At 48.3% G+C, this 21,376-nt stretch overlaps 1 protein-coding gene across 20 annotated transcripts in view; it reads left to right on the top strand.

The window, feature by feature from the left end:
• Window positions 1-9,944: 9,944 nt before the first annotated feature.
• The window catches only part of Bcas1 (brain enriched myelin associated protein 1), an 84,706-nt gene continuing 73,274 nt past the window's right edge, over window positions 9,945-21,376 (top strand). For all 20 annotated transcript variants that reach the window (XM_076571257.1, XM_076571254.1, XM_076571263.1 and 17 more), the window contains exons 1-3: window positions 9,945-10,059; window positions 17,057-17,133; window positions 19,631-19,709. In XM_076571257.1, the coding sequence (XP_076427372.1) occupies window positions 17,062-17,133; window positions 19,631-19,709 (151 nt within the window). In that variant the 5' untranslated portion in view covers window positions 9,945-10,059; window positions 17,057-17,061. The remainder of the gene's footprint in view (window positions 10,060-17,056; window positions 17,134-19,630; window positions 19,710-21,376) is intronic.

The following is a 21,376-nucleotide window of genomic DNA, read 5'->3' as shown; positions in this document are numbered from 1 at the left end:
CTAGGAGAGGTGGACGTTAATAGCTTTACACAATTTAGCTCAGACCCCCCCTTTATATACCGGGACTTTCAGGGCACGGGACAGAGAAGAGAAAGGAGAATGGAAGAACTAGATGGGTAAGAACTTGAGAGGAAGAAACTGAGATGGGGAAGAACTAGATTGAAGGACTAGAAGAGAGGACTAGAGGAACAAGATGGAAGATGAGGAAGAGCCAGATGGGGAAGAACAAGATGAGGAAGAGCCAGATGAGAGAGAAGGAGATGAGAGAGGAGCTGATAGGGGAAAGAACTAGACAGATGAGAACCTAGAAGGGGCAAAACTAGATGAAGGAATTAAGATAGAACCTAGAGGGGACAGTAGATAAATATAGACAGAAATCAGGAAAGAAAGGAGCTAGACATGAGAGCAGAATAGAAGCTGTGTAGAGAGAGAACTATCACAGAATAATAAAGTGTATGAACTAAGGAGTTTCATGTACATAGATTCATTTCTTCTCATCAAAGATTAATTATCAGCTGGTTGTAGATTCTTCCCGGAACCTGGGAGGAGACTATCGAGGGGCTGGACCCCCATAGTCCCCGATAATTTAGTAGGAGCCCACTGAGAGGAAGAGGGTCATTTCCACGAGCTCTCACAAGGGAAACTCCCTGCCCGGTGTCTGGGTAGTTCCCGAAGCAGGGAGAAGATCTCAAAGGTCACATAAAGTTAACTCAGCCAGTGGTGGGCACAGTAAGAGCAGTGGAAATAGTCCTTGTCTGAGTTGCTCAAGGAACAGGGTTACAAGGGATCAGGCAGCAAGAAAGGAGGGGGAGGGCGGGAACCCCACTGGGAGACGGGAACTCTATTGGAGCGGGAGTATGTATACTCCCCGAGTCCCCATAGGGGCCACCCACCAAACAGAAGGTTGGCAAAAAGAAAGAGAGACATGACAAGCATTTCATTTGGGAGGAAACCTTCATAGGGGCTCCCTGGCGTGAGAACCAGAGCCTGCCGCCTGCTTACAGCTGGGAGAGTTATGGCAGACAAGGGGTGCCGAGGGAGACTGAGAAGTTTCCTTCTGTGGCCGCAGCTGCTCATTGCCAGGGGTAACCAACATGCCTGTTAAAGGACACTGAGTGGTTAACAACCATCTTTCCTGGCCAGCCGTTTCTGGGACGTCCATAGCGCAGGGAGAGAAGATTCCGGAAGAACAAATGACTTTAGTTCCAGCGGCTGAATTACTTTGGTTTCAGCAATTGTTATTGTTTAACCCAAAAGGGAGCTTTACAAAAATGGAGTGACTGTGGCTAAGAAGACCTTGTCTCAAAACAAACCCAAAGCAGTGTTTCAGAATAAGGACTATGTATAACGTTGATACGGAACGGGACAATTACCAAAGAATATCTTCTCAAGACAGAGTCATTTGTTGTTGTTGTTTTTGATTTTGGTTTTTGCATATGCCTTTGCATAATTCTCTTCCCATTTGTTTTTCTGAGTCATAATAGGGTTTGAACCCAGGGCTTGCCAGATTCTCTCTGTCACTGAGCTATCCCCTGGGCCACTGCTCCCTGTATGCTTTATAATGAAAATTTATTTCTTCTAGAATCATGGGGAAAAAATCAATTTAAAAATTTTGGGGCTGGAGAGATGGCTCAGAGGTTAAGATCACTGCTTGCTCTTCCAAAGGTCCTGAGTTCAATTCCCAGCAATCACATGGTGGCTCACGACCACTTGTAATGAGATCTGGTGCCCTCTTCTGGCCTGCAGGGACACATGCAGGCAGAATACTGTATACATAATAAATAAATAAATTAAAAAAAAAATTTTTGGCCGGGCGGTAGTGGCACACGCCTTTAATCCCAGCACTTGGGAGGCAGAGGCAGGTGGATCTTTGTGAGTTCGAGGCCATCCTGGGCTACAGAGCGAGATCCAGGAAAGGAGCAAAGCTACACAGAGAAACCCTGTCTCAAAAAACCAAAAAAAAAAAAAATGTTGTTCTCTGCAGTTGCATTAGTCGCCTTCCTCTTTGAGACAGAAAACCCAACAGAGAGGATGTGAGAGATGTAGGAGGTTTGAGACTTGGTGTGTTGGAAGTATTAACACATCCCGCTGGGAGTTTAGGGGAGGAACAAGCGTCTGCTGAGCTTCTCACATCATGACGGCACACAGGAATCTGAGGACACCTGACCGAATCACAAGTGGCTATTACCTTCAAGGGCCAACCCCCTAGTGACTCACCTCCTTCAGCGGGACCCTACTTTCCAAACATTCTATGCCTCCACCTCCAAAGTATCACTGCTGGAGTTCAGAACATGACCTGTGGGAACAGCTCAGGCTCATTCCCTGACACCGTCAGAAACCATCGAGGACAGAAAGGATACTTTCTGTTTCTGTTTTTTAATTTACTAATTATATTTCATGTATGAGTGTTCTGCATGTATACCTGCATGCCTAAGGAGGGCATTAGATCCACCAGGTGGGAATTGAATTCAGGACCTCTGGAAGAGCAGCCAGTGCTTTTAACCTCTGAGCCATCTCTCCAGCCCCAGGACTTTTTGTTTTATTCGAGTGAGATCTAGCAATGTTTGTCATGTTGGAAATCAGAACTAACAAGTTTTAAATATTCATAAGTTCATTTAAAAGTATAATAAGCCCATTTGATGCTAATGAAAACATGAGTATAAAATACAACTTTTTTCCAATAATCTTCCAGCAAAATTACTTGCTTTGCACCAAAAATTTAAAAAGACGAAGAACAACAGTATGATTTCAGATTTTTGAAAGTTCTTGGGAGTCTGCCCTGCTGGAAGACACAGGAGTTCCTCCCGCCTTAGCCTCTGCCACTTCGGTTAGGATGAAAAACACACGCGGTTCCCAAGTGGGCAGCTGAGAGACAGACGCACTCTAACAATTGTTCCCAGATAACTCTGAGCACTTCTCCAAACCTGGAGAGTGAGCGTGTCTGGTTATTCGGTTTTATTTTAGAAGAGAAGACAAGGGGCTGGTTAAACGGCCCGCAGTGGAGAGTGTGTCCTGCTGTCTGAGGACCACAGTGCAGTTACCAGCACCCCTGCCAGGCGGCTCACCAAGGCCATTAAGTCCTGCTCCGGGGACCCCATTCATCATCTAGTCACCGTGGGCACTTTCACACATGTGGCATGTATACACACAGGCGCTCACACACACATAAAAATAAAATACTATTTTACTTTCATTTTTTTCTCTACTCATTCATTCTAATAGTCATTGTTTTCCGGATGGAGGTATTTCTTTTTGTAGTATAATATTTGTATTCATTCTTTGAGAATTCCAGAAATAAAAATAACCTTTTTAAAAAGAAAAAACAATTCATGGAAAAATGGAAACTTATAAATGGCTCTTAAAAACACCTGATGCTATAAAAATGTAAAAAATTTCCAAATATAACAAAATTTGATTTCATTTTGATTAGAATCTTTTGGGGGTTCCTTTTCATTTTTGCATGTGTGTGTATACAGATATATGCCTATGTATGTGTGGTGCGTGTGTAGTATATGCATGTACATGGTTGAGACTGGTGTGTGCACATATAGAAGCCAGAAGATGATGTCAGGAATCCTGCTCTATCACCCTCTGCCTAGTTCCCCTGAGACAGGATCTCTCAGCAAAACAGGAGCGAGGCTGACAGCCAAAAAGCCCCAACCACACTCCCGTCTGCCTCCTACAGTGCTGGGTTTGCATGTGTGCTCCGTCATGCCTGGCCTCTTACATGGGAGCTAGGGATGTGAACCCAGGTCCTCATGCTGGTCCACAGCAAGTGTCCTTACCCACTGAGCCATCTCTCCAGCCACATCTGTGTTTTCTGCCCCTTACTACATGTGTTGCAGAACAAAATCGCCCAGGAATTCATTTGATGAGGGAAATTATTAGGAACTCTGAGGAATGTACTTCAAACTCCATTTAAAGTGTTGGCAGATGTATCTAAATCAAGACAGTCTTCTGATTGGATGCGGTGGCTCCTGTCTTTAATCCCAGGAGGCTGAAGCAAGAAGGCAGTGATTTCAGTGCTGACCCCTGGTAGCATGACTCTGTCCCCGAGAGCAGCGTGAAGAACAGCTTTCTTTGTCTTCCACGCGGCAGTATTTATACAGCCTGGTTCCCCACCCCACCCCACCCCACCCCCTGTTCTCCAAAACGATGTCTTAGAACTGGATGGGACCAGCAGGGAAGCTGTTCCCACTTTCACTCTTCTGTTGCTCTCCCCAAGATCAGCTTGGTTCTCACGAGGCCTGAGCTCTCTCCCCGTGGCCATATCTCCCTGCAGAGCGACCAGAGTTCAGTGCAGTCTACAGATGGTTTTAAGAAGGTGAAGTTTCTATCGTTTTTCCCTTCACTATTTGTGGGGCTTTGTTTATTCAGATATGTACATATTGTGCTTTTACATATGTACTGGACCTTTAGCTGCTAAAAAAAATACCACTTCTAAAAACAGATGGTACCCGTGAAAGAAGCCTCAATACTATCCCTTCATGGTTATGATCGTTTCACTCTGTCAAGCATTTTCGGTGAATTATCCCCTGCTGGAACTCTGCAGTGGGCGGCTACCACTGTACTCCCTTCATACATGTGCAAACCAAAGCATGGAGAGGGCAGCGGCCTCCCGCGGTCACATAGCTGCTCACCTAGTAGAGCTGGAATTTTTGTCACCTGCAGGGACCCTAGACCCCAAGTTTCCACATGAGAGTGAGCCCCGGATCTGACTGTGGGCGCCCTGAAGCCAGCGTCAGACCACAGATTGAACTAAAGAAATCATCCAGTCGTCTCTGAGCTTAAATTCCCAGCTTCCCAGATATATCACGTCATCATGGCAAAGGGAACCTCAGATGCAACAGAAGAGCTGATCAGGAAAATACCGGTGACAAATGGGATAAGAAGACAAAGGTGACATCCGGTTTACTGCCTCAGCTGGAGCAGACTGGCCAGCTCACCCAGGCAGGGGGTTGGCTGCCGTCAGCAGGTCCAGTACACACGACCACACTGCAATGGTTCATATCCACTCCAACTCAGATCCTTAAAGCATAGCAGAGGGGCTGGAGAGATGCTCAGTCAGTAAAATGCTTGCTTTGCAAGGACAAGGACCTGAGTTGGATCCCAGGGAACCATGGGGAAAGAACTGGGGGATCTTTCCCACTTTTGGGGAACTGGGGGAACAGCCCACACTTTTGAAACAAGCACTGGGGAGGTTCTGACTAGTGGATGCCTGGGGCTGGCTGGCAGCCTAGCCTACTTGATAAGCTCAGGCTAATCAAAGACCCTGTCTCAAAAACAACAGCAACAACAACACAACAAAAAATGATGAGTAACAGCTGAGGAGCTGCATCAAGGTTGTCCTCTGGCCTCCACAAACACACGGGGTGGGGTGGGGGGCTGACATTGGCTCAGTGAGCATGGGCAAAGGTCTGTATGGAAGAGGACAGCCTGTATGCAGGGTTGTTATGGACTGGCTTGGAGAATGGTGTCAGGATACGCTGGATTTCCAGTGAGCCTTCTGCAACCAGCTCCATCCAGATTCCGGAGACAGGAGCTGACAACTGTGTGGGTCAGTCAATATTTGAAGAGGGGTGGAGATCCTAAGGAGAGAAGATTAGGAGGTGAATCATGTCAAGGGTGTGTTGTGAACACCTCCAGTCTGTATGCAGAGTGCCTCTGCTCAGTGTCCGGCTTGTCCCCCTGGGAGGCAGAGTCTTCACCAGGAAGTCTTGGCGCTGGAGGCTCACTGCTGTCTCCACCCAGGGCGTTCTGCTCTGCTTCAGGTCCTGTGGTCACCATCTGGAAATCCCTTTGTTCCCATACCTATGTGTAGGTATTGTGTAAGCATGTATATTTGAGTATTCACATGTAGGTAGATATGCATACATAGGTGAGTGTACACATGTGTGTGTGTGTGTGTGTGTGTGTGTGTGTGTGTAAGTCTGTGCTGGCTAGTTTCATGTCAATTTGTCACAAGCTAGAGTTATCTGAGAGGAGGGAGCCTTAACTGAGAAAGTGCCTCCATAAGGTTAGGTGGTAGACAAGCCTGCAGGGCATTTTCTTAATTCTTGATTGATGGGGGAGGGCTCAGTCCACTGTGGTGGTTCCTGGGCTGGTGGTCCTGGGTTCTGTAAGAAAGCAGGCTGAGCAAGACATGGGGTGCAAACCAGTAAGCAGCTCCCCTCCATGGCCTCTGAGTCAGCTCCTGCCTCCAGGTTCTGCCCTGTTTGTGTTCCTGTCCAGACTTCCCTCAGTGATGGACAATGGTGTGGAAGTGTAAGCCAAATAAACCCTTTCCTCCCCAACTTTCTTCGGTCATGGTGTTTCATCACAGCAGCAGTGACCCTTGAGACAAGGTCCAAGGCTGACCCTGGGCATCTTCCTGGGTCACTCTTCACTTTATACATTGAGACATGGTCTCTCATTTGAACCCAGAACTTACTGTTTCAGGCTGGTCTGACTTCCAGCTTGCTCCGGGGACTCCTTGCCTCTGCCTCCTACACACTCGGACTGCAGGTGAGCCACTGTACCCACCTGGCTTTTACATCCTCACCCTTGCATGGCTGAACCACCTTTCCAGCCCCTTGAAATTCTTCTTACTTTTAAACCATTTATTTTATTTTTAATTATGTATATGTGTTTTTGTCTGTGTAAGTATGCGCACCTAAGGATGAAGTGGGGGGTCAGATCCCCTGGAGCTGGAATTATGGGCAATGTTGAGCCTCCTAACATGGGTGATAGAAACTGAACTTGGATCCTTTGTAGGAGTCCCGCATGCTCTTCACCACTGAGCCATCTCATCAGACACCCCCTTGATATTCTTAACAGTGTGATCTGTGAGCTGAGGTTGTGTAAGTAGAGGGGACGGTGTATAAAGGGTGTACACGAGGTGTGTGCACAGTGGCTGCTCTGACCACCCTTTCACACCTACCACTCAGGGTGCCACCATCCACACGGATGTGCTGAGCAAGCCTGGCGGTAAAAGGGCATTTACACCCCGAGTGTGCGTGATCTGAGTGTTAGCCGGCTTGCTGTGCAAGTCAGTATGATGCCAATCACAGAAGGGGGTGGGGCACACGTTCTAAGAACCACAGATATGGGCTGGAGAGATAACTCAGTTGGGAAAGCGAATTCCCCAGAGTCCATGTGAAAAAGCCAGGCATGATGCTACATACTTATTGTCCCAGCGCTGCTGAAGAGGACACAAGGGGACCCCTGGGGCTCTTGAGTCACCTGGTCAGACTAATCAGGGAACTCCTGGTTAGTGAGAGACGCTCTCAAAAGGAGAAGTGAACAGCTTTTGAGAAACAGAAGCCAAGGTTGACCTCTGTACGTGTGTACCTGCATATACACAAACACATGCACAAACACACACACACACACACATACACACACATACACAAACACATACACACACATACACATACACACACACATACACACACACAAACACATACACACACATACACATACACACACACATACACACACACATACACACATACACACACACACACACACACACACACACACACACACACACAAGCTGCTGAGAGGGCAGTTATGAGGTTCCCAGAGTTCTACCCTGGAGCTCCTTACATTTCGAGCCGCTCTGCACAGTGTAAAGCAGAAGACAGGATCCACACTAATGGCTTAGGTTTCTACTTCCGCTTTAACTTGCAATGACTTGAGCAATCAATGTAATTCATGGACAGTGGAGTGAGGGGATGTAGAAGGAAGGGGAAAATCCTGTCTCCACTCCTTCCACAGGGCTTCTCCTTGCTTCTAGAAATCTGCACTGTTTTCTCTTTACACTGCCAACTCCACAGCCAGCTGCTGTGGTCTGGATAAGGGTCCCCTACAAAGCCACAAGGTACAAGCTTGTTCCCCAGTCTGGTGCTTTTGGAGGTGCTGTGGTCTTGAGTAGGTGGGGCCTTACTTGGGGGGGGGGGCTTACTGGTCCTTCAATCTCTGGTAACCCATCTGCAAGGGGGGTTTTGGGTCCCCTGTCTCTTCCTCTCCTCACTTCCTGCCCCAGGAGGTGAGCCAACTTGCTGGGCCACTCCTTCCCACTGTGACATGTTACTCAAGGCACTGGGGCCATTTGATCACGGACTGGAACCAAGTCATGATCCGAACTGAACCTTTCTCTCTGTAACAAACCCCCTCAGGCATTTGATCGTAGTGACGGGCAGCTGGTAGCACACCAGTGAAGCCCTCAGTACAGCTGCTGACTGAAGCCCTGGGCTTCCACAACCTGCTGGTGCTTCCCGAGAGCCTTGCCTCAGTGAGTGTCCTCAGCCAAACTCCTACTCCAATGTGAGCATACGTGAGGTCCATAGAGAAGGACAGTAGGTAGCTGAGGAGGAAAACTGGAGGGTGAATAGAGCCAGGCAGCTTTTGGCGTCTTGTCCACCATCTGCCCTTTCCAATGGATCAGGAATATCAAGTCGGATTCAAAATGAACATGGGGATCTCATGTCTCATATCAGTCACCCAGCTGGTCTGTAAGAAGGAGGTCTGAGCCAGCAGCACCAGGGTGGAAGCTTGCATTGCACAGTGGACCGTGATGGCCTCACCGAAGTTGGGTTTCTTGCATGCCTAGGGGCATAGTCCAGAGCTGAGCACTCCCCCGCCCCATTAGAAATCGAGAGTTTACTTCAGTCCTGTATGATGTTTCTGCTGCTTTCTGACTCTGACTCCATGCTCTCAACTGCTGTGGCTATTCTTGGCCAGCAAGACTCGTGTTCTGTGAGGCCAGCGTTTACATTGTTAGGACTCTGTGTCCAGTAACAACAAGCCCAGGAGGGTGGGGAAGCCCCACCCACCAGGCCATCTATAGCCTGATGCTCAGCAAATAGTCATGATGAGGGCCTGGATGAGTGCGTTACTGACTGAAGCCGCAGTAATTACTGGTTTGCTTTTCTCTTGAATGTTTTCCCAGGAGTGTCCTTAGCACATTTTCCTCTTGCATTGGCTGTCAGGAAGCTCAGAGTCATGACTGTGAAGGCTTCTCAGCCAGTCCATAAAGAGCATGCACATACTGTTTCATCCCTCCCCATCCTTTTGAGTCGTCATTGGCTTGACTTCATGCTCGCTCTCATGTACGTTACACACATCCTCACGTGCTCACTCTCATGTACGTTACATACACCCTCACGAGGCTCTTTAACTTGTTACACACTGTAACTGTCTTGGCTTAAGAACATACCTCCATTGGTAGAGCAGCTTGCCTGGTGTGCACGAAGCCCTGAATTCCATCTCCTGAGTCACATAACTTGGATGTGGAGGTGCATGTGTGCACCTGGAATCCCAGCACTGAGGAGCCGGAGGCAGGAGGATCAAATGATGTCCTTAAACTGCATAGTAAGATCAAGGACAACTTGGGCGACATAAGACCCTGTCTCAAACAAGCAAACAAATTCCTGTCCTAAACTTCCAACCAGCAATGTCACATGCTTTTGCCATAGCAATAAACCACTCTGTCTAAGTGTTTTTTGGTGCTCAGAACTTTTACAGGACTAGGCATTGGTGGCGGGGTGAGGGGGAGGTGCATCATCTTCTAGCTAGGTGGTCAGGTTATGGTGGAGATGGCATCCTGGAATCAACGCAGGTAAAAGACAACATAGAGCTGCAGACCCTCCCAGAACCTCTTCTCCCGGCTTTGACTGTGATGCACAATTGTCACAGAGAGTTGTGCATCCCAGGTCCACCTGCACAGCCCCACAGGGTAAAGGACACTGCATGAGATGCTCAAAGTGCCCAGGAGGCACGAATGTAAGAGAATTCAGACTCTCTGTTTTTTACTGGGAGGAGAGGCTCGGAAATCCAGGAAGAGACGCGTTTCCACGGGGCAGGCAGGCAGGGGAGGGGAGGGCTCCTCCCAGCGTGTGTTTGCCCTGCTCTGTGTATTCAGCCAGTAGGCCGGACAAGGAAGCAAAGAGCCCGGGGTCAGGCTCTGCACTTGTCTGGTACTGGGCAGCAACAGCTGGAGACACAGGACCCCGAGCAGAAACAACTGCTGCAAAGAGCAGGGGACCCAAGATACTCCCACCAGCAGCAGCTCATCAGGTAACTACCTCCAGCACCTTGAAGCTTTACTGGGGTGTCCACTGCTTGTGGTGGGGGTGAAATGAGATAGAGGCTGGGGACCTGAGGGTTGAATCTGACTCCCCGCTCCTATCTCTCACTCATGTGCTCTGTGGTCTTGGTTTGTGAGAGCCTTGGTTTTACGATCTGTGAAATGGACTTAAGAGATTGTGCTTCCTAAAAGCTTCAGTGGCCATGTGGGCTGTGTTGGGTACAGAGATAACTCAGGTCTGTGTGGACCCTGGAGGGTCATCAAAGATTGGGGACCAGTGTCTAGGCAAGAATCTCACAGCCAAGCAGACTTCAAATCCGAGGCTAGGGACATTCTCTAAGGACCTGCAAAGACAGGTGAAAGGGACTTGTTAAGTGTTGTCTGTGAATCTGGCTCTGTCTATGATCATGGTGACATTCGTGGTGACATCCAGTGAGGCAGATGATGAATTTGAATCCCTGGGAATTTGCATCACCCTCTGAACCACTCTCCTGCCTGCCTGGACAAGCCATGATGTTCAGAGGGTGGTCTCAACCCGGCCATAAGCTAACCAGGTACCCGGGGAGCAAATTCCTTCAGTCTTGTGGGACTCAGTTTCCTCATCTATAAAGTGGGTATCACCATACCTCTGAACTCAGGATAAATACACATGAATGCCCATACACTGAACTAACATCAGCCGTGGGTCTGCTCTTGGTCCAATTCCCAGTGGAGAGAATGAAACTGTGGAGAGAGGTGGGAACTGGTCTGAAGCCACAGAGGTGGATCCAAGTGACAGCCAGAAGGAGGGAAACTGCATTCACAGGGGACATCAGGAGATGTCCCTCAGCCATCAAGATCAGCTAAAGCCAGGAGCAGTGGTGATTAGGAAGGAGGCAGGGGCAGGAGGATCACCACAAGTTTTGGGCCAGCCTGATCTACATGGCTAGTTCTAGGCCAACCAGTAGGATATAGTAAGAGTGCCTTATAAGTAAGTAAGTAAGTAAGTAAGTAAATAAATAAATAAATAAATAAATAAATAAATAAATAAATAAGGGCTGAAGAGGTGGCTCAGCAGTTCAGAGTACTTGTTGCTCTTGCAGAGGACCTGGGTTCTGTTGGTAGCACCCATCTGACCCCTCACAATCAACAATCATCTCTATGATATGACGCCTTCTCCTGGCCTCTGTGAGCACTGCATGTACACACACACACACACACACACACACACACATATACGCACGCACGCACGCACGCACACGCACGCACATGCATACAGGCCAACACTCATGCACATAAAATTAAAATAAATACATACTTTTAAAAATGGAAACCAATAAAAAAAAGTACAAAAAGATTAATTACACTTGAAGACAAAATTCACAAAGTGAAAATTAACGAGAAAGCATCCTTGACTCAGGAAAATCTCAACCCAGTAAAAATAAGATCTGTGACAGCATTAATGCTGATTTTTTAAAAACTGTGCTAAAGGTGTTAGGGATGTAGCTTAGAGGTAGGAAACTGGCCGAGCAAACCCGAGACCCTGGGTTCCATCCCCAGCACTACAGAAAAAACGAACAGGAAGAAGGCTCACCCAAGATACTCCCACCAGCAGCAGCTCATCAGGTAACTACCTCCAGCACCTTGAAGCTTTACTGGGGTATCCACTTGGGAGGCTGAGGCGGGCAGACTGTGGTGAGCTGGAAGCCAGGCTGAGTCACACAGTGTATTCCAGCCCGCACTGTAGCCTGAGACTCTTTCTCAGAAAAGAAAAGAAAAGAAAATTGTTAACCCTGGTTCTTCCTGATGCCTGGGATTCTTGCCTTTCCTGAAGCCACCTCACTGGCTCACCCTGGTTCCAAGCCCGCTGAGGTCTGAGCTGGCCGTCCTCAGCCCTGGGGCGTGTATTTTGTTTCCCTAACAAGAGAGGTGTGTGTACTGCTGTGGCTTCAGCGGAGGTGGAGTGGAAGGGAGAACCACGCTCTGAGCCACAGAAAATTCTTTTTTACTTTATTTGTATGAAAGAATCTGAAACCTCCAGAAGCATAGCTGGTCTGGTTTGAGTGTTTTGGCAGAGTCTCACTATGAAGCCCAGGCTGGTTCCAAACTCGGAATCCTCCTGCTGTAGCTCCCTGAGTGCTGCGTTTACAGGCATGCACCACCTCGGAGCCAGGCTTCTGGTGGTGTGTTCTCTTTAAGGAGGAGGGTATGTACTCTAGGAAGCAGTGGGTGTGCCCAGGCTGACCCTGGCTGGATTGCTTCTGGAGGTACGGGAGAGGGACAGACAGCTCTCAGGAGGCCACCTCCCTCCCGCTCCCTCTGCTCCTGCTGGTGTCCTGCACAATGCCTGCCAGGGACAGTGGCTTCCATACTTCAACCCAACCCTGTGCAGTGGGGTTGCAAGTTCAAGGCCTGTCTGGGTTACAGAATAATCCCAAGGGTAGCCTGGGCAACCTAGTGAGATTCTCTCTCTTAAAAATAAACTGGGGGCTAGGATGTGGCTCAGTGGTAGAGAGCTTGCCTAACATGCTTGAGGCCCTGGGTTCAAATTCCCAATGCTGAGGGGAGAGAGAGAGACAGGGGGAGAGAGTGAGCCAGTAAGCTACCGACCTTCTAGAGCCACTCTATATGCAAAGCAACAGTGTGTCACCAAACATTCCTAGACACCCAGCAAGAAGCTCTTCCCCTGGACTCCAGGCATCCCATGCAGGGCTGCGGGGAAGAGTACAGGAAGCAACCTGCACTACTGTGCATGGTCCCCTGAGGGTGGCCACCGAACCCCAGCACTGTGCCAGGCACCCGGGAAGGTAGATCTGGATGGGGGGGCTGGACACAGTGGGTCTACTCTCATGATTCGCCAGCAATACTGACCTTGCTTTGGGGGATGGGGGAGAGCCTGGTGCTGCCTAATATGCCAGCCTGGCCGTGTTGGCAGCACTCTCCGTGGAGTGGTGGGTGGCTTGTGGTTTGTCTGCATTCCACTGCATTGATCAAAGGTGATTTCTTGTTTGCTGGGTGACTAATTCTGTCACCATTCCACCCTTCCAGGCCCTCCCAGCAGTCATTTAGCTGCCTGCTGGGAGGAAGTTCTCAGAAATATTCTTTTGCTATGGCAGACTTGAATGGTGTGTACATTTATCCCCATCCCAGGAGCAGGGGTCACTGCTAATCTACAGCTGAAATGAGGGGCAAAGGTACAGCCCTCTGTCCAATAAGAGGTGCTCCTTAGCAGCACTCAGAGTGGCACATTGGCATGAATCAAACCCAGAGCGACTGAGCTCAAGGCATCATGATGAGAAACAGATATTCATGACAACTAGCATGCACCAGCAATATTTGTGACATTGGGAATAACTGACATTTTTTATTTATGCACCTGAGTCCTGTGGAGGTCAAGTCCTGCATGGAGCCTTTATGAGTGTGTGTGTGTATGTGTGTGTGTGTGTGTGTGTGTGTGTGTGTGTGTGTGTGTGTGTGTGTGTGTGTGTACCAGAGGCCAATCTTAAGTGTCATTTTTTAGATCCTCTGCATCTTGTTTTGTTTTTGTTTTGTTTTGTTTTGCTTTGCTTTGTTTTCCTGTATACCATGTGTGTCTGGTGCCCACAGAGGCTAGAAAAGGGTGTTTGATCCCTTAGAACTAGAGTTATAGACAGCTGTGAGCCACCATGTGGGTGCTAGGAATTGAACCAAGGTCCTCTGAGAGAGAGTTTTTTGAGACAGGGTCTCTCACTGGTCTGGAGCTCACAAAGCTGGCTAGACTGGCTGATCGGTGAGCACAGGTATATGCCTTTCTCTCCGTCCTCAGTGCTGGGATATGTGCCCAGGTATATGTCCTTCTCTTTGTCCTCGGTGCTGGAATTAGGGGTGCACACCACTGCAGCTGGCTACATTTGGAAGCACTGGAGGTTAACCTCAGGCCTGTGTGGCAAGCATTTTACCTCCAGAGCCATCCCCCAAGCCCTTTAGTCTGCTCAGGCTGCAAAAACAAAAATACCCCAGATAGGAGTGAGGAGCCTTGATGACAGATACTTATCTTTTCACGGGTCACATGATTGGGAGCCAAACAGATTCCTCAGTGGAGTCTCATCACTAGGGAACTCTGAGGGACACTGACCGGAACTGGCAAGGACAATAACAAAGATGATCCAGTTTGTAGCTAGCATTTGAGTGGCACCATCATGTGCCAGGCCCTGTGTGGAGCACCTGGAATATATTAACTCACTTAATTCTCACAGTAATCACTTGAGATGGGGCCTAATGTCCTTAATTAATTAATTCCACTTTAAATTTCCGTATGACATCATCAAACAACTGGGTTTTTTGTTGTTAATTCCCCTGCCTTCTCCCCCCCCCAGTCCTGTTACCCCTCAAATGCTTCTGCTCCCAGTAGCTCCCTGTCTACTTCTATGCTATAGGCAAGAACTTCCTGAACTAGGCTCCAGTAGCCCAGGGAACAGCCCCAGGAATTACCAAATAAGACTACATGAAGTTTAAAAGTCACTGCTTACCCAAGGGAACCATCATCAGAGCACACAGACAGCCTCTACGGAATGGAACAAAAACCTTTACCAGCTATACCCAGACAGATGGTTAATATCCAGAATATATAAAAATTTGCACCAGGCGGTGGTGGCGCACACCTTTAATCCCAGCACTCAGGAGGCAGACACAGGAGGATCTCTGTGAGTTCGAGGCCAGCTTGGGCTACAGAGACAGCCTGAGTTCCAGGACAGACTCTAAGGCTACACAGAGGGACCCTGTCTCTAAAAAAAAAATTTTTTTTGCACAAATTAAACATCAAGAAAAAGACTCACACATAAAAATACTGACAATCTATAAATGAGCTAGTGAGACAAATAGAATGTTTTCCAAAGAAGAAACCTGAATACGCATTTAAAAGTGTTTAGAGATGGAGCGGTTACTCAGCAGTTAAGAGCACTTGCTGCTTCTTGTAGAAGACCCAGGTTTGGTTCCCAGTTCCCACATGGCAGCTCACAACTGTCCATAACCTCAGTTCCAAGGGGTTCAATACTCTCTGCTGCTCTCCTTGTGCACCAGGCATACACAGGGTGCACATACATACATGTGAACAAAACACTCACACACATAAAAAATAGCGGAAGAAAAGAAAGCATTCCATAGCCATCAGGCACATCCCAGTAAAAGACTTCATTATCCTCCTCAGGTAGATGTGGATACTGGGGCTCCTGCAGCCTTAGGAATTGGTCCAGAGTCAAGTTTCTCAGTGTGTGGGGAGCAGGAGCAGCGTGTAAACTCTAGAGCCCACTTCGCAATCCCGTGTTCCGCTGCATTCACCTAGAGCTATCTGCAGCCTCGGAGTGAGCTCTCCGGACCCGGGAGGCACGCCTGTCATTCTTGCTTTGTTAGTCACAGCACTGCTGGGCCCTGGAAGCCTTGCCACCCTCCTGCCAACCGTTAGTACATGTTCGTTTCCAACCATGCTTGCTCCCTTCAACCTTGGGTCCTTTGAACCTAGCCCCAAAGGCTCAAGGAATTTGTTTCTGATATGCTTATATCTGCCAGTAGGTGGCAGTAAACCTTTTGCTTTGGTTTCATTTCAATGCTGCCATTTAAAACAGTTGATGGACAGGTTAGAACAGCTTTAGATGGGGACATTGATTGCTGGAGAAAGCAGTGTTGTCTGATTCCAGGTGATCTCAGCAAAACACAGGTCCTGCATTTCCTACTCTTGACTCCCCTTGGTCCTGAAGTTGCAGAAAGACTGTTTAGAGGATGCAGTGAAAGGGTCAGGGAACCTCAGCTCTATAAGATGAAAAGGCATGTCACGTGACTGTGGGTATCACACATCTCCCAGACCAAGGTATTTCATGACCTTAAATGCGTATTGAAAGTAGTCGCCAAGGGGCTGGGGAGATGGCTCAGTAGGTCAAGGGTTTGCACACAGCGTGAGGATTTGAGTTCAGATTCCCGCACCCAAGCCAAAAGCCCTGTTGGAGAGCACATGCCCACCATCCCGGCACTGGGCAGCAGCCACAGGAAGGCTGTTGGCCGTTCCAGCTGGTCTGGGAAGTTCCAAGTTCAGTGAAAGACTCTGTCTCAAAAATAAAGTGAAGACAATTGAGAAACTCACCCAGATGTGGGCCTCTGATCTACACACCTGCACACACACAAACAGGTATGCATTCACAAGCCCCCCAAAGTAGCCACTAAATAAGATCTAACTTGGATTGAACAATCGGAGGTGGAAGTTTGCAGACCCCATTGTTGAGGTGTCAAATAACAGTGTTGAAAGTTGTAACAAGCTAAATTTGGAGTTTGGGGAGAGCCATTTATGTGTCCTGTGCATAAATGTAGTCTTGTGTGTGTGTGTGTGTTTATTTATATATGACCTTTTCCAAGATATTCAACCTACATGCCTCAGTTTCCCCATCTGCACACTCAGGACAATATTCTCCAGGTCCTGCTGATATGTTACAAGGAGTCAATGAGTTTTCCTCAGAGCAAAGCTCCTAGACAGTGTCTCCACGGCGAAAGCCCTCAGCCAACGCTGCTCCTGCTATCCTTTTCTCATGGCTGCTTGTCCGAGCTGTAACCTGCCCTGTCAGCAATGACGATGCTCTGGAGACTCTAGGTTCCTCTCTTGGCTCTTCCCAGGGACCTGGGTTCGATTCTCAGCACCCGCATGGTGGCTGACAACTCTGTAACTCCCGTTTCAGAGGGTCCTGAGCCCTTTTCTGTCCCCAGAGGACACTGCATGCACATGGCACACAGACATTGTGTGTGCTGGCAAAACACCCATACATGTAAAATAAAAATTAGTAAATCTTTTTCATATATATTTTTTAAAATGATACCCAAGAAATTAGGATTTTTTTTCTCCAAGAATTCCACTGTGGAGAAAAAAACTGCAGCCTGGTTTCAGATAACAGCCAGCTCAAAGAACCTGTCTCTAAGGCTTGGCTTCACACATAGGTGCTAAAACTTAGGTTTGTGTTTTGATTTCTTTCTCCTTTTTCTCTATTGGAGGAACAATGGGCAACCAAATGAGCGTCCCACTAAGAACCGAAGTCCAGGAGAAGGAACCGGAAGCAAACGCTTACAAGGTAACACGTGCTTAATCGCTGGCACCCTGACACCAGAAAGTAGAGTCTAGAGGGCGCTATTCTGTCTGCAAGGGCTCACTGACGAGATGGGGTGTGAGGGCCACTGCTCTCACCATTGGTCAGTGGTAGTTGAAGTCCTAGAACCTACCAAGGAGCTGGTGAAAAATGCAGGGTCTATTTGTATGTGGGGGTGGGGCGGTGCTCAGTGCACCAGAGTTCTGATCCAGCACCCATGGAAAAGGTTGGGCACGGCAGCACACAGACATGAGGATCCCAATGTGACCTCTGACCTCCGCATGCACACATATGGGTATTGGTTGTAGTACTGAGGTAACTCCACGTAGTTAAAAGGGAGGTTTATTTTGTGGGGTAACTTACAAGTAAAGGGATAGGTTACAGGGTTCGGGAAAAGTGTAGCGCAGTCCTGCAGTGTTCTCTGGAGAACTCTGCTCAATCTACCTCCAGTGTCCAGGATCCAGGAACCAAGAGAGCCGGCACATCCAGATCTCGAATCTTAAGGGCTCCTGTCTTGGCCCCGCTGTTGATGTAACCATCTTACTAAATAAGAAACACAGAGCCAATGCAGAGATGAAAGCCCAAGAGGTCAGAGCTAAGAGCCTTACCCATCACTGCTGCAGCTAGCCTCTTCAGCCAAGAGACCTACTTCCTGTGTGTCTGTCTTTATATAGACTTTCTGTTCTGCCTTCTCATTGGTTGTAAACCCAACCACATGACTGCCTCATCACTGCCTGTCTGTACAGACCTCCAGGTCTTCTATGGTTGATATTGATATTAAAGGCATGTGTCTCCAATGCTGGCTGAATCCTTGAACACACAGAGATCTACCTAGCTCTGCCTACCAAGTGCTGGAATTAAAGGCGTGCACCACCACCGCCCAGCTTTTGCTATGGCTCTAATAACTCTGACCCCCAGGCAACTTTATTTATTAACTTACAAATCACATTTTAGTACAAATAAAATATCACTATACCCCGCCTTGTAGGCATGACAGTTACTGAAGCCTCAATAGGGGTAGTACTTCCAGGTCAAAGCTGGAACAGCTACCCACTACATATGGGCATGTTATGAGTACACTTCCACCACAAAATGCAGAGTCTGAGACTCCATGTAAGACGAGCAATTGGAAGAAATGGTGATCTATGAAGCCTGTGTCTTCAACGACTTCCACAGGTGATAGCCAGGGAGCCGATTTAGTAGCTACTCCAAGGTCAGTTTCCAAATGCAGACTTGTTTCTCAGTGCTCCCCCTGGGGATACCGGACAGTATCTGGAGAGGTTTTAGATAGTCAACTAAGGAAGGGGACATTTCTGACATCTAGTGCATAGAGGCCACAATTGCACCCACTGTCCTACAGTGCACAGGACACACACACACACACACACACACACACACAGCCAAGAATTCCCTAGCCCAAATACCCATAGTGCTGGGGTTGGCAACCCTGGGGGTATTTCAGTGATTCAAGACTGACCTCTGGGAAACGTCTGAAATTACAGTGTCTGACTTTCTCCATAGAACAGTTTAACCCGAAATTACATGGAAATCAGAGTGGACGGGGGTGCTTTCAAAGCTCCTTGATAATGGCACATACAGCACTGGTGGAGAGTTCACAGTTAGGGCTCTCCCCTCAAAGTGCCTGGCAAGAGCTGAGGCCAAGGGGCTAGGAAGTTAGATCAGTGAATAACGTGTTTGCCTTACAAACACAAGGACTTGAGTTCGATTGCTGAAGCCCACATTAAAAAAGGGGGGGGGGGAGAAAGAAAGAGAGAGAGAGACAGAAAGAAAAGAGAGAAAGAAAGAAAGAAAGAAAGAAAGAGAGAGAGAGAGAGAGAGAGAGAGAGAGAGAGAGAGAGAGAGAGAGAGAGAAGAAAGAAAGAGCAAGCCAGACTTGTATATAGCAATTCTGAGGAGGTGGAAACAGGCAGATCCATGGGACTTGTAGATTACTTGGTGAGCTCCAAGCCACTGTCTCAAAACAAGTGGATATGATTAGAGGAACGCCTTCTGAAGTTGTCCTATCCACAAGCATGCACACACATACACGTGCATCCACATACACACATAAACACATACGTACACACACAAAGCAAACTTCCTATATTTGACAGGTGTGTTCACTAAAGGCGTGGCTAGTGGTTACATCTATGTGGCCACACAGGTGAATTTAGCCTGGCAGGCCACTGAACTGACATGCTAGACTCTTGCTTGGTTCCTTATTAGACAGTGGACCTTTGGGGCCTCGACATCCCATGTGTGTTGTGGGACTTGCCTGCCTGTGTGAACCCAGGAGTGCTCTTATGATGATGGGAATCCGGCCAGAGTGAGTCATGTTGCTACTCCAAGGCTGGATGGAGAACTGGTAGTTTCTACAAACACAGCTTTTAAGTTTGATTTGGAAGATGCTCCTGCAGCCTTGAGGCTCTCCTGTGAGTGTTCCCCCAAGACCTGACCCCCGAAACCATCTGTTCTGTTGCAGGTGATATCAGACAATGGGTGTGTTCAGAATGGGAGCCCAGTGATGGTGTCCACTCACGTGGTTCAACACTATGATGAAGGTCAGTGCTGTGGGGGAAGACTGCTCTGCTGGAGTGTGACGTCATCTCTGAGCCTATTTACAGTGAACAGAACAGGGGTGGACCACACGTTTTCCTTGAAAGCTCACATATTTATTCCCCAGGGTGGCAGAAACCCTGGGCCCATGCTGGTGCTTACACAAGGGACGCTGCTTGCCCTATGGTGTTAGAGCCAGAATCTAGTGGTCATCAGTTTGTTCTCCTCTGAGTTCTGGAGAGGACCTAATTCAGGCCGTTCTGACTCAAGGATGGCTGGCTTCTCCCTGGCTTCACAGCATCTCTAAATACACATGGCAGGCTGGGCATGGCTTTACAGCAGATAAGAACAAGCAATAGGGTGGGCATCCCAAGGGTCTGGCTTTGGAGGTCCACACACCTGACTTAGAACCCCTACTTGGCAGCTCATTGGCCATGGCACATGGCACAGCAAGGTGTGACTCGACTGCAGTTGGTGACCATTTCATGGCTGACCAGGCCTCACCTCCCTGCGGCATGCCTCATCTCCCTGCAAATTCCCTGTGTGATTTTTGGAGAACTGAGATCATTGAGTTATGGGAGATGAACCTACAGCCCTTCCACATGCTTCCAGGCTGACCTAATCAATAATCCTTACAGGAAGATGAGCTGTTCTGGGGCTGGAGAGATGGCTCAGTGGTTAGGACACCTGCTGTTCTTCCATAGGATATGGGTTCGGTGTCCAGCACTCACATGGTGGTTCATAACCATCTATAATGCCAGTTCTAAGAATCTGATGCCTTCTTCTGGCCTCTGTGGGCTCCTGTATGCCTGTAGTATACATACTCACACAGGCCCACACATATTTTTGAGGGGGGGGGTTGTTTGTTTGTTTGCTTGTTTTTGGTTTTTTTCAAGATGGGGTTTGTCTGTGTAATTTTGGTGCCTGTCCTGGATCTCACTCTGTAGACCAGGCGGGCCTCAAACTCACAGAGATCCACCTGGCTCTGCCTCCCAAGTGCTGGGATTAAAGGTGTGCACCACCCCTGCCCGGCCAGCACACACACATTTGAAAACAAAAAGGTATTGTACTTTACACTTCCTAAGTTGTTGGCTACAGAAATGCCACAGCCCCACGGATTTTTGACAGCCCTTCTCATCTGGTAAGGCAGGAGGAAGTTGGCTCCCCAATTTACCTTTGTCACAAAAAGCAGGAAGGAAGAAATGGCACTAAGCCCAGAGATCCTGGGAAGAAATGTCAAAGGGGCTTTTAACCATCATGGAAGATAATTGTTCTCTGGGTTTGCTTTTGTTTTGTTTTGTTTTGTTTTTGCAAAAGCCACTGCACACCTCCCCTCGGGGACGGTAAGGCAAGGATTCCCATAAAGCCACACTGTATGAGCAGAGATAATGCTGCTGCTGCTTAATTAACATTTTGTTCCTTAATCACAAAAATGTGCTTTAAAAAGACACACATCTGTTCTCCAAAGAGGCGCCCGAGTCACCTTCCCACTGAAACAGACTTGAAGTTTGGGGCAGAAGCCACAGGAGGCAGGGAGTGGGCACTGAGGACAGTGGAGGAGTCGGGTAGGTGGGGAGGATGCTCTGGACTCACAGGACCCGCCATCCATGTTGTCATATTGTAGAGACATTGACTCATACGCGTGTGTGGCTTGTGCCTGGGTTCATGGGAG

This window comes from Peromyscus maniculatus, chromosome 4 (genome assembly GCF_049852395.1).
Source record: "Peromyscus maniculatus bairdii isolate BWxNUB_F1_BW_parent chromosome 4, HU_Pman_BW_mat_3.1, whole genome shotgun sequence".
Classification (NCBI taxonomy): Eukaryota; Metazoa; Chordata; class Mammalia; order Rodentia; family Cricetidae; genus Peromyscus; species Peromyscus maniculatus.
The sequence above is the reverse complement of the archived record's forward strand: the minus strand, read 5'-3'. Positions and strand labels throughout refer to the sequence as shown.